Source organism: Aquila chrysaetos, chromosome 5 (genome assembly GCF_900496995.4).
Source record: "Aquila chrysaetos chrysaetos chromosome 5, bAquChr1.4, whole genome shotgun sequence".
NCBI classification, from domain to species: Eukaryota; Metazoa; Chordata; class Aves; order Accipitriformes; family Accipitridae; genus Aquila; species Aquila chrysaetos.
The window spans coordinates 40,097,641-40,110,269 of NC_044008.1; the positions used below are offsets into that span (position 1 = coordinate 40,097,641).

At 47.3% G+C, this 12,629-nt stretch overlaps 1 protein-coding gene across 3 annotated transcripts in view; it reads right to left on the reverse strand.

Annotated features, from left to right (window-relative positions):
* The window catches only part of SIN3A (SIN3 transcription regulator family member A), a 36,018-nt gene continuing 23,389 nt past the window's right edge, over window positions 1-12,629 (reverse strand). For all 3 annotated transcript variants that reach the window (XM_030015408.1, XM_030015409.2, XM_030015407.2), the window contains exons 12-21: window positions 10,844-10,960; window positions 9,881-10,119; window positions 8,503-8,686; window positions 7,746-8,319; window positions 7,062-7,231; window positions 6,025-6,198; window positions 5,099-5,191; window positions 4,656-4,750; window positions 3,872-4,079; window positions 1-1,270 (exon numbers count right to left, since the gene is read on the reverse strand). In XM_030015408.1, the coding sequence (XP_029871268.1) occupies window positions 1,040-1,270; window positions 3,872-4,079; window positions 4,656-4,750; window positions 5,099-5,191; window positions 6,025-6,198; window positions 7,062-7,231; window positions 7,746-8,319; window positions 8,503-8,686; window positions 9,881-10,119; window positions 10,844-10,960 (2,085 nt within the window). In that variant the 3' untranslated portion in view covers window positions 1-1,039. The remainder of the gene's footprint in view (window positions 1,271-3,871; window positions 4,080-4,655; window positions 4,751-5,098; window positions 5,192-6,024; window positions 6,199-7,061; window positions 7,232-7,745; window positions 8,320-8,502; window positions 8,687-9,880; window positions 10,120-10,843; window positions 10,961-12,629) is intronic.

The following is a 12,629-nucleotide window of genomic DNA, read 5'->3' on the forward strand; positions in this document are numbered from 1 at the left end:
TTAAGAACAAAGACATTATTTTTATTTACAAAAAAAGGAGAAAAAAGTTTCCACACAAAAGCACTACAATGATAACTCCCTTTGGTAAAAAGTGTAATAAATGTCTCCGTCGGTCTGTCTGTTGGTACTAATTCTCAAGCCGCCTGGTACTATGGTACACAAGAAGCTAGTACAGTTATGCTAGCACATCAAGCATACTTCCTTTAATAAAAAAAAAAAAAAAAACCAAACAAAAAACCAAACAAAAAAAAGCCCCAAAAAATTGACAATTTGTACATTTATTTACAAAAAAGGAGGGGAACATGTTAAAATCGTGTTGTTCTCTGTTGTGTGTGTGTACGTACATGTGTGTTGAAAAGCTGGTGCATGGCACTAGGAGAGACTAGTAAACAAGCAGGTACAAAAAAACCAAAACAAAACAAAACAAAAAAAAAAAAACCAAAACAGTTCCACTGGCACTAGAAAGGACAGACCGATCTGCACGGGGTGAGTCCAGCCTGGGAGGGAGGAGAGGGAGGCGAGAGGAGCCCAGGGTCCGCTCCATGAGGTGGTGTCGGGCCGCCCCACGGCCCCGCGCAGGAGCCCGGCCAGCTGGCGACAGCGTAAAGGGAGAAGAATCCGGTCGCGACAGGCACCTGGGGATTTCGGGACACATCCGAGCGGTCCGGTCGTGGAGAGCCTCCAGTTCTCTTCCCTCGCCGCTCAGGGCCTCCGGGGAGTCAAAGCCTCAACACTGCTGGTGTGTTCGAGCTCGTTGTGTTTCTCTGGGATGGCTCAGTTCAGAGAAGGGTCCTTCCCGCCCTCCGGGGACGCGTGCCGAAGTCAAAGGGGCCGGCGGCCCGCGGTCCCAGCGGGCGCTGGCAGAGATCCGCGTCCCTACAGGGAATCCCGCTGGTGACAGGTTGTACCAGCCACGCACTAGTCAAGTGGCCATGTTACGGAGATACACAGTGAGGGGAGAAAGGCATCTTCCTCCTTTCCTGGATGCGCGCACACACACACACATCTTCCCGGGCTCTTCCCTCGCCCCGGGGGAGTTTTACGGTGTCTTGAATATCGTGCCGTATTTGACGCGGTACTTGTTAATGCTCACAAAGTGCAGGGTCTCTGTGTCACAGGTGGTGGTGCAGGGCACCAAGCCCTCCAACCCTTCGCCCATTAGCCACTTGTTTGTCTCGGCTGCCATTTCGCGGGGCACGTGCTCCTTGGTCCATTTGTCCACCCAGGCCTGGAACCGCTGGTGCAGCCGCTTGCTCACTCTTTCATGGGACTACAGAAATAGGAAGAGGTGTTAGAAAAAGGCGGCTTCGGCCCCCGAACTGCAGCGTTCCGCACAGCTCGGCTGCCGGTCGACAACCGAGGGGATCAACAGCCAGAGGGAATTTGTAATGCAGACACCAGCCCTTGCTAACGGGAGACGAAAAGCTCTGATATAGCCCCCCCGCCCCGGGTCTCCTCTCCAAGGCAATTAGAGTGGTAAAACGAACTCAAGAATACTAAGAGATTTATGCTCTTTGTTTAATACAGCGGGTCTCAGGCTGGGGACGCAGAACATATCCTGTGGGAGCCTGAGAGCTGCACACCCAGCACTGCATCCCTTCTGCCCTGCCCAAAGGGTGCTGCTTCCTCCTCTTCCTCCTCCTCAAGCAGTCAGAAGCCAAGGTAGACCCCAGACCAGGCAACTCGTGCTCTCCCCAGCCCTCAGGGTCTGCCTCCAGCCCCCTATGGAAGGGCATGGTCCCAGGAGAGAGCAAGCTCAACATGCACGACATGTGTCAGGGGACCCAACTGCTATGGAAAATTAAGAACCAGCTCAGGTCTAAAAGGTCTGAGAACCGCTTGCTGAACAGAAGCATCAGGAGAGGAAAAACTGCACGTGTCTCGAGTAAGAGCATCTGCTTAAGGAATGTAAAATCCAGGACAGATGGTTTAAAGCCATGGCTTGAAAGCCATGACTACAGTCATAATTGAAGACGGCAAATATAATTAAGCCTCAAGATTAAAACTTATTTATTATTTGTTTTGTTCTCCTCCCAAAGGCTGACTGCTTCTCAGCGTTAACTGTTAAATCCAATAGATTTGTAGTTCGATGTAGCTTCTGCCGCTCCTTCGGTGTACTTCAGCAACCGAGGGGCTATGCTGCATGCTATATAATTAAAAGTTGAATAATTTGACTTATGTTCAGATTCTGTGATAAATACTGGCATGCAGTATCCTGTTTATAACCTTTCCTTGAGGTTTGTGCCAGTTGAATGGGATAGATGGAATGCAATCAAATTCCTCAGTATGGGCATTTTAAAGAGTCACTACTGAAATAAAACACTCTCGTCTGATGTAATTTTTTCAAACTTGTATTCACAACTAATGAAATAAAAACATTGTTTGTATTTCATCAGCAAGAAACAGATGGTAAGTAGCTGTTTTATAAGTCTAACTACATGACTAAAACAGAGCTGTGAAGGATGATTTACTAGGCAGGAAGCAGTGCACACTTCTCCCACTCCCTCACCTCCCAAGTCCATTTTCTCAGTGGTCAGTAGTTTGCTCAGAAAAGCAAATAATTTGATGAACTGAAAACAATATCTGCAGCTACAGAAGAGACTACTGCTGACAGAGCCTCTCGGGTACCGCTGCTTCTAGTTGCTTAAGTCAGTAACTTTTGCCTGAATCTGGCAGGTTTCACTTTCTTCTACATTCTAAACAATGGCATTCTGCTTAACATTGTGTTTTAAATAGATTATAATAAAATTATAGTGAAGTATTTTAAACCTCAAGTCTAAATAGCCAGACTAGAACTGGGAGTTTGCTGTTAAAGCTCCCTGGTTTTCTCTATCGGATGGAAATATTCCCATGGGATGAGAAAAGTAACAGAGTGTCAAAGGGTTCAGAAGACCAAATCAGCTTTCTCCAGCCGAATCCTCCTGAACTCAGCCAACATGGAGAGACACAAGCCGTCTTCATCTTGAATAAAAGCAACTCCCCAACCTTTACAGACCAAGAACAGCTCTATTCCCGTGTCTCCACTTACCCCACACACATTCACATCCTCCTTCCCTTGCCCCAGCACAGTTAATTTTGGCACAGAGAACCAAAAGAAAATTTGAGTAACTTCAAAAAGTCAAATTCCAATTTAAAATCAGTAATCACGAGCATTGACTGCTAGATGTGAGATGCCACAGACCATTGGGTCCAGGACTTTCAAGCCCTGGAAAGATACCCATGGGGATTTTTCTATATCCATGACCCCACTGCTCCCATCCTTGTCACAAAACCAGTGTTTCTAGAGCTCCTGCCGCGTGTTGGCCGCACTCTGCCATGCGGGAGCGGCCTTAGGACTCCCACTCTCCGTGACTGTGGGGACAGGAAACGATGAGGGGATGGCACCCAGAGGGATCCATGGGGACAGAAGGCATTTGATGCTCTGCACTCTGATCAATTCCTCTTTGGGGAAGCCCTGGAAGAACAGGCACTCTCACATGTCACCACAAGAACACGCAGAAGACAGGTCTTGCCTAAAACAGGAGGAACACCACCCATGGGAAGTACCTCTTGGAAGAAATCTGAGAGCTTACGGTCAAAACCACTGTCCTGCTGTAATAAAACTCTCTGGAAAGAAGGGAGGAGAGGTGGGAGGACAATGAGAGTTAGAGGTAGAAGAAGAAAAGATTACATCTTAGGAACATTCAGAAGATCTTTAGTGCCTTGGGAGGACAAAATAGCACACCATCCTCCTGGCAACACAAAGACCGCTAAATGTTACTGATCGGAATCCCCGAGGACATTTCATCTGACTCTCCCCACCTGACCTTTGGGCACAGGGGGTCCCCGTGAAACACCAGCTGCCCACCCCAGCCCTTCCACTCGCTCCTACCTGCTGAGCTCGCAGCAGAGCGGTCCTCCTGTACATGTAATCCTCCGATTTGATCACGTACACCATCTTATAGGAGTTCAGTTTGAATTTACACTCCAGCTTGTCCAAGCTCTCCACGTTCTCCATGGACTTCTTACTGTTTCCCTCCTTCCCTTCCTTCTCCTGCTGCTCCCGACCACGCTGACACTTACGGATCCGCCTCAGATTCCTGCAAACCAGAGAACCCCTCTTGGAATTAGTGCTTGCCCTCTAGCACTACTAGGCTGGACGTAGCTGGTGGATCTGTGCTGGCCCCTCAAAAGCCTGGCAAACAGCTTGGAGCACAACTGCCTGTTGCAGTCATTCAGGCTCAGACCCCTACAACAAGTCAACTCAGTGGGCTTATCTTATTTCTGAAGTTACGGCTGTTGTGCCATCAACTCCCTGCTCATAAAAAGCCCTGACGTGGCACCTGCTGTTTTCAGGTAGAGGGTTACCGTAAGCCAAGGCAGGACTGCCAAAAAAACAATCTGGCGAGTCACCAGCTCTCACCCTCTCTGCCACCTGTGGACCATGCCACCTCTCAGTCACTGGAGAGCAGGAGCCCGGGGTGGACCCACAGGCTTTTAGGATGAATGGCAGCACAGTACCGCTACACCACGCTGCCAGGGTAACGGCTTCTGTCACAGCATTAAAATACAGGCGAGACTGACCGCCCGGCACTGTGGTGGAGCGCAGTCACTCTGCCCTCTATGGCCAGATACAGCCCGTCGGGTAGGGTTCACAGCACAGCCCGGCCACTCACCTCGGCAGGAAAACCGGTTTCTGGGCCAGGTGCTCCCGGAGCTCAGGGGAGGTAGAATCGGAGTTGACGTACCGCTCCACGTAGTCTGACCAGCGCTGGAAGTAAGCACAGAGCACAGATCAGCCACTGCCTTCCCACCAAACAACATGGGATGGTTAAGGAGGCTAAGATAGAAGTTATACAGATGAACACAAGGTCGCTTTTGAAGGCTCCGTGCATCTTATCCCCAACAAGGCAGGTACAACGTTTCCCTATATAATTTTGAGGGTTTTCTAATACAAAATAAACCAAGAAGGATTTGCCTACTCACATCACTGATGCTTTATGGCGTGTCCTTGATGTTTCTTTATCTTATGTTAACGGACCACAACAACAGTCAACTGGACGCCCTTGTCCAGTGCACCCTTGACCATCAGTCAGCTCTCTGGACAAGCTGCTCTTACCTCTGCTTCTACAGGGTCATCAGAGTTCTCCTCTTCTGTGTCCAGCAGTTCAATAGTTAACTGAACTTGACCTCTGCTCTGAATGAACATCAGCTATAAAGAAAAGGCAGAAGGGACTTCAGTAAGAGGTTTCAAACAGAAAAAACAAACTCCACTTCTCACTGGCGCAAAGGGAGAACGAAGCAAGCTGGCATAGTTTTAAGGGAAAAAACCGTGCTTCCCACATGCCTGACAGCAAAGGGAAAACACTAGCCAAACTGCACAATCTTTGAGGAACAGCAGAATTGTAAAGCTCTTTCTTTTTGTTGTTTTTGGAGTGGTGCAGGTCCTTCTTGAGCCCCCAAAAGAAGTTTGAGGGCAAGGGAAGAGAGATTATACATGCAGGCTTTTATCCAAAGTACTCTACTCACTCAGAAAGGGCCTGACCACTTCCTGCATCTTACGCAAAGGAAGTATGGATTTGATTAGCACAGTGCACCAGGTTATTTAGCAATGTATGCAGTCAGCAATGATTTAATGCCCAGTCAGTATTAGCAGATCTCCTCACAGCTGACAAAGGTTGAGACACAAGAGAAATGGGAGAGTTTGAGCTAACAAATTTAAACCGGTGACAGCAAAGCAGTCAATATGATACAACCTAAAGATGTTGTGAAGCACAAGGGATATTCATTGCTGTTCAAGGAAATGTATTTCTCCTCAAAACCTCGTTTCTGAGGGGCCCTTACAGAAGCATTAACCTACATGCCAAAAGCTGGGGACATGCCACCAAAACTTTCCTCTCAACTTTCAGAGCTACAGAAAGTCCTCAGGGTTCCTGGGTGCCTAAACAAGGCTCCTTTTTTAAAGGACTCGTGCCTCTCCCCTCTTAAAAGGCATCCCCCTCGCTGCTTGCTGCTTTTACACCGCAGTCCCCAGCCCAGCTTTACCTTGAAACAGTTCTCCTCTGACATGAGCTGCTCAGCTTTGCGCTGGTACGCGGCCTCCAGAAGAGTACGAGAAGACTGGGAAGCGAGAAGACCTCCTGTTGCTCCGTTGTTGTTCTCTGACAGGTAGAGGTCTGTTACCTGCACGCAGATCTCATCGCTCACTATGTGCTGGAGCTGCAAAAAGGGAGAACACGGGTAAGGTGTTCGTCAGGGAGCCCACTACATGCCCATCAGCACAGAACAGAAAGAAACAGAGATGTAACCATGGGTTTAAGCCCAAGAAAAAAAACAAAACAAAACAAGAAGGCTGAAAAAGCATGAGTTTAAGGCATGAGTTTTGTACAAGTTTAAAAATCAAAAGTCGCTCAACTGTCTTTTGAATTCAGTTCATCTCTGGACTGAAGTACAGAGCTTCTGAAAAGCAGCTCTATCCTTCTGAAAGAGCAAAGGCCTTTCAAGCCATTCCACTTCCAGCCCCTTGTGTCTGTTTTTGTTCTTTACGCTACAAAAAGGCGCATGAAGAATTTTTCCCTTGCTTACACATTCTTCCTACCAGTCCAATAAAAAGGACTAGAGTTTAACAGCCGAAATGAGCTACTCAAACAGCCAGATAAAAAAGACAAAGCTTTTTAGAAAAGACATGCACTGCTCCTACAACACTGGTGAAAAGAAAAGAAATTATTTAAATGTCATTTAATTCTTTTTCAAAGTTAAAGCAAGATTAGCTCTGGAGACACTTTGAAGTTGAATACTTATATCCTAAAACTTCTGGAAAACAAAGGGAGAAGTCTATACGCACAGAGAGGATATTCTCAATAATTTAAGTACATCAAAAATTACCTTTTATCACATCTCTTTACATCAGTGTTAGAGCTGGATTAAAAACCACCCAGAATTTACCTGCTTACCCCTGAAATTCCCCATTTAGGTCTACAACACTCCCCCTCCAATGCAGGCCTGGGCTCTCACTGCAGCAAACAACCTGACTACCTTCTCTACCCCGGACCATCCACCCTCCAGCCTTTGCTGGCAATCACCTGTCGAACAATGCTCTGGATCAGCTTGTCCATTGTAAAGGCGATGTAGGCGTGAATGGTGAACATTTCACGCAAGGAGTCCTCATACTGCGACGAGTCCATGTTCCCATCCAGGAGATTGCGCACCATGTCCAGGAAGGCTGGGTAATAATCCTCAACATCGATGTCCACTGCAACAAGAAAGAATGGGAGAGATGAAGACACTACTCCCAGGAAGGGTTGCTTTGAGTTTTGGTCCTCAGACTACCCAGTCAAGCTGAAGAATTACTGGAATAGGCTGAAATTTGTTTTTTATAGACATTTAAATGGGTCCTTTTAAGCCCATGGGTACTTTCATTATCTCTTGCTTTCTAGCTCTAGCCTCCTCCATGAGGGGTGTATTTCTGAAAGACTTTTTAAAAGGCTTTTAGTTAGGGAACTCAAGGATACTTTAGATATGCAAGTGTAAAATGAAAGCTCTTATGAAATAGCTGCTGCATATTACCATTCTGCTATTCGAGTCCCACGTACCCCACATCTTCCCATCTCCTCCCTCAATTCAGTGCTGCCCAGTGATAAAAGAGAGAACCCCTCATCTTAAAGGGTCACCACTGTTAACATGCCTGAAGACACCAAACAAGCTCTGTCAACACGCTATGAACAGAAACCTCTTTCTTCCCCAGCCTCCCACCAGAAGTCACTCACTAGGCTCCTTCAGTCGCAGCTGGATGGCAGGACTGTCGCTCTTGTCTCGCTTTATGCCCAGCACTTCCCTCTCCCACTCCCTTTCCCGCGTCTCCTCTTCGATCTGCCGCTCAGCCTGGGTGCAGATCCTCAGCAGCCGCAAGCACAGGATCTGATGCAGCCGCATGAATATGTACCAGTTGCTGTTCACGTAGAAGAGATTGTAGACCTCATCCATGCCCCGCAGCTTCTGGGCCGTTGTGTTGTTGAACATCAGCTTGGTTTTGGGAGGACTGCCCCCAACACCGTTGTGCTTTTTTGCGGCCCCAGTAGCTTCGTCCACATCCATTTCCTCTTCTTCCTCCTCTTCCACATCCGAGAGTTCACCTCGCTGAGCAAACAGCAGGTCTGGAATGAAGTGATACATGATCTGCTTGATTTTGTACTTGTCCTCTTTCTGGATTCCCGTCTGCCGCTTCACATGGTGGATGATGAGAGAGGCAGCATCTTCCAGGATCTGCTTGTCTTCATAGGCTAGTGATAGGTGTGGGCCCGTGGGGACTCCAGCATTGTCTTCTGAAGCCTGCTCTTGCCTCTACAAGTGAGAAACACAGCACAAAAATGAGTCCCAAACACCTCTCTCCATCCAAGAGCCTTTCAGAAAGCTCTGCCAGTGGCACAGATTTTCTCTCTCCTTGAGCAGTGAGGAACAGGAACCAAAACTGCACTTGCAAACTACATAAGCTTGAGGGAAGGAAACTATTGGTGACCATCTTACCTCATCATAGATGCTTTCAATCTCATTGAGGAGACTCTTTGACCTCAGGACCTTGGTATCATTCTGCTTGAAGTTGATGCCCTGGTGGTCCAAGGATTTCAGGTAATACTTCTCATTCTGCTCTCGCCAGACTTTATTAAATCCTCTCTGGGCTTCTCGCCACTCCTCCTCTTTCATCTTCAACCTTGGATCAAGAAAACAAGGGTGAGCTAAGAGGTCTACTCTGAGCGTATAAGGAAAACCTAGGCCCATGGTTCCTGGCCAGTGCTGAGAAGAGCTGAACTCCTTATGAAATGAGCATAAATGAAAGCCGTCCCACAGAACGGAGCTTTACAGGAGGAGCACCCTGCACACGCTCTTCTGAAGAAATCCCTCCGGGCTTCTTTCATGCCTAAGTAACACCACTCAGGAACAAAGCAGCTTGAAGGCTTGTGCTTCCCCCTGCAGCACGCCAGAACAGCTAGAGAGCTTAGTGTCCCTCTAGCCCCACTGTCCACAGCAGGCAGAGGGGCTAAAGGGATGGTAGAGCCACAAGAGCTGGCCCAGCTCTCTCAGAACTCCCCAGAAAGTCATGTAGCTCCAGCTGCTGAACAGGGGTAGCTTAGTTTGGATGATGAACAAAGTCATCGCCTTGCAGCATGGACACCTGAGCTTCTTGGGAATGGACTCCTGAACCTTGACTCAGTATCTCAAGCAAAGCAGCCCTGATGCAGCTCAAGACCCAGCTCGCTGGAAGAGTGTCCTTACAGCAGGCTGGGGAAACCGTGACCTTGCTGGTATGCTGGGCAAGGCTGTTACCCCAGCTGTCAGAGCCCTGAGACACAGGACCAACAGTCCCACAGAGAAGTGGCTGGGGAAGAATATCTCCTGCTTACACACCTCCTCGAGCTTCCCCAAGGAGTTGCAGCATCCACTCCCTTTTCTTGACCGAGAAAGGGGAGGCTGACAACAGAAACAGACTGGGAATCTGAGGGTAGCACAGCCACCACAACCTCAGCCCACAGTGACATACAGCCGCAGGACTTGGAAAGGGATCAAATTTAGCCCTGGAATAATCCACACAGTAGACACTTTCCTCATCTTACACACAATGCTGACACCAGGGAAGAAACAAGTTTTAAGAGGAGACATCAAAAGCTCTACATCCCTTCAGCTGAGCTGTAAGTTTTTGTTTCAGAAGGGTAATTCCCTCTTTCTAGATGATTATTATGAAATACAGGAACTGACCAGAACATAAAATGCACTTCTTAATTTACAGCCTTGTGGAGGTCATACCCTTTAGGGGCAGAAATTAGCTACTTTTACATAAATCTGGATCACGTATGGTGCATTAGCCTTTGGTAGAGGCCCTGGGGCAGGGTGCTAGAGCAGTCAATACCTTTTCAGTACAATGGGAACAGCCACGGATGGGTTCTTCCGAAGTCCATCAATGATGTCAGCTGCTTTGTCAGCATATATCCTCTGGAGAGCCTTGCGGTGGATCACCTCTGAAGTGCCACCCAGAGTGTTGTCCAGGCGGAATTTGGCCTGCTCCTCGGCAGACAAGCGCGAGAGTTTCTTTTGGATTGCCTCAAGGACGCGGATCGTTGCCAGGTTGGTCTCCAAGACAACATCCAGCTGAAGCGAACAGTGCATTAGCCATCGTTGAATAGATAAAACATGATACTTCACAGAGGCTAACATTTAAGTGACATGAAACAAGAAGCTGTGCATGTTTAACAAGGTGTTCTTGAGCAGTGGTTTCCATGTTCGGCTGCTCTAAAATAATCCAATTATATTTTATCTGCTACCTAGATAATACTGCATAAGAATTTAAAGGCTACCAGAACGACACTGTTCAGAAATTACATTTTCCACCTGGGAATAGAACACAATTGACAGTGACTCTACAAAAGGACGTGCTGAGTCTGAGTGTATTCAGGTAATTGCCAAGCTAACTTCCATTTCAAGTCAAGATGTCAATCATTTAACGTCCTGAACGTATCGCTTTTCAGATTATTGCAGGGGAATGCATGTTCTCGTGTGCTACGTGGGCAGTAAGAACAGAAAAGATGCATTGATTATACGCTGGCCATTGACCAATTTCATCTGGAGTGGCGTGAACAAAGAGCTCTGCGCAAAAAGTGAGGGGCAAGGGGGTGGCTTGGAGCGAGAGGTGGTTATGCAGCTGCTGCTTCTTGCATCAAGAGAACACAAGCTTTTACGCAAAAAACAGGTGACACACACACACACAAAAAACAGATTCTAAGCAACAGCATTAAAGGTATAACTATATCAAGATCATTAACTGTTCACAGAACCCCAAGCTTTCCGAGACATGAATCAAGGAAAAACAATTTACCTCAAAACGCTCATCCTCGCACCTGTAGATGTGCTCTTCGTATTGCGTCTTCTTGGAGCTCACGAATGTGGAGTCTTCAGACCAGGACGGGAAGGAGACCCAGGTGTCATTCAAAACCTTTGAAGGAGACAAGGGGAGACAAGAGTCACGGTCAGTCTTCGAGGCGGTCACACTCGTCTAGCTCTGAGCCCAGGCTTCTGCTGGAAGGATAGAATTCCCCAGTTGGAAAAATTGTGCACCCCTTCCAAAGCCCAGCATTCAGGGGGCAACCCCTGACAGCCAGAACCGTAACATCCAGGCAGTCTGAAAAATGCATTAGCTGGAGCTGTGAGAAAAAACTTGCAAGGGAAGAGAAGAAAGAAAGGTGAAAGGAGCTTTTCCATTACTTTGGATTGGTCAGCTGCAACCATGTGGTTCATCATGTGTGTGATTCACCGACGACAACACTGGGTGGTCATCACGTCAGACATGACTGTTAGACAGTACATGGTTTCCACCTCCAAATAAGGCTAATTGGGAATATAAATCCATACCCCAGCAACACCTTTCCTGACAAAGCAGCTGAGCACCTGCAGCTTTCACCACCTCCAAAACAGGAACAGAACATTCAAAAAAACCTCAAAGAGGCCAAAGGCAAAGAAACAAGGGTTTTGGCAGGCAGTCTTGAAAGTCAGGCCCAGTTTTCATAAACCTGAAGCCTGAACAACCGAGTCATTCGATTCTCACAGGAAAAGAAGTTTGTAACTGCATCACAAAAGACACTTTTGAGAGACATGTCAGGACATAGAAAAAAAAAAAAACAAACAACTTACAATTGTCTCTTGCCCAGGTTGTTTTCGCTATCTTGCCACCACTTCAGCTGAACACCTATCACCACCACTAACTGCATGAATTGGTCACCCACATTTGTCCTCCTCATCTCTCAAGGAGCGTAAGGACACAAAAACCATGATGTTTCCAAACGGCACTCTCCTCACTATTTGTGTGGATGCCACTGCTGACTGCAGTCACCCAGGGAAGGGATTTCTGGGGCTCTCCCCTCCTCCAGTGAATGCTCTTAAGCGGCATGTTTATTAACTGGCCTTCAGCAAGAGTCCTGCTCACTCACCTCCAAAACATTACCTTCAACACCAGTGAAGGAACAGGATCAGCCAGTACCATTCCCACTTTGATCAAAAGGTCATTACAACACATTAAAGGACTCAGTGAGTACATCAGATCCTGCAGGACTTTGTTGGGAGACTAGCTTTGACTCTTGACCAAGAAGGCTGGCTCCCTGTAGGGAGCCCATTTCCCGAAGCAACACACCATTTCTCAAGACAAGAGGTCTTCTTAGCATTTCAGGTAGAAAGAAAGAAGCGTTTGAGGGATATGTGGGAGAATCTGTACAGAAAATGTGGTTTCCTTTTAGAGTTGGACTAGAGACAACTCAAAGCAGACTAAGTGGGAATTTGGGTAAAAAGGTAGCAATAATCTTGAATTACATACTACCTTGTAAAAGATCCCTGAGATCACATTATGACCATACAGAAAACTAGTTCTGTCATTTCCTACTTAAGAGTGTTTAAGTTTGTAATCTTAATGTTCTTTTCACAGGTTATACTACGTAAAACATCATACATATCTAGTGCCCCTACATTTTATTTAAGTAGTTAAACACCACAACTATTTGGTGGGTTTTTTTCCCAGCTGCTCCCCAACAGTTCACGCAACCCTTTCACAAGCACCACTGGAGAAGAGCTGATGCCAACCATCAAAGCCACGTGGGTATCGCAACGCCCAGCCA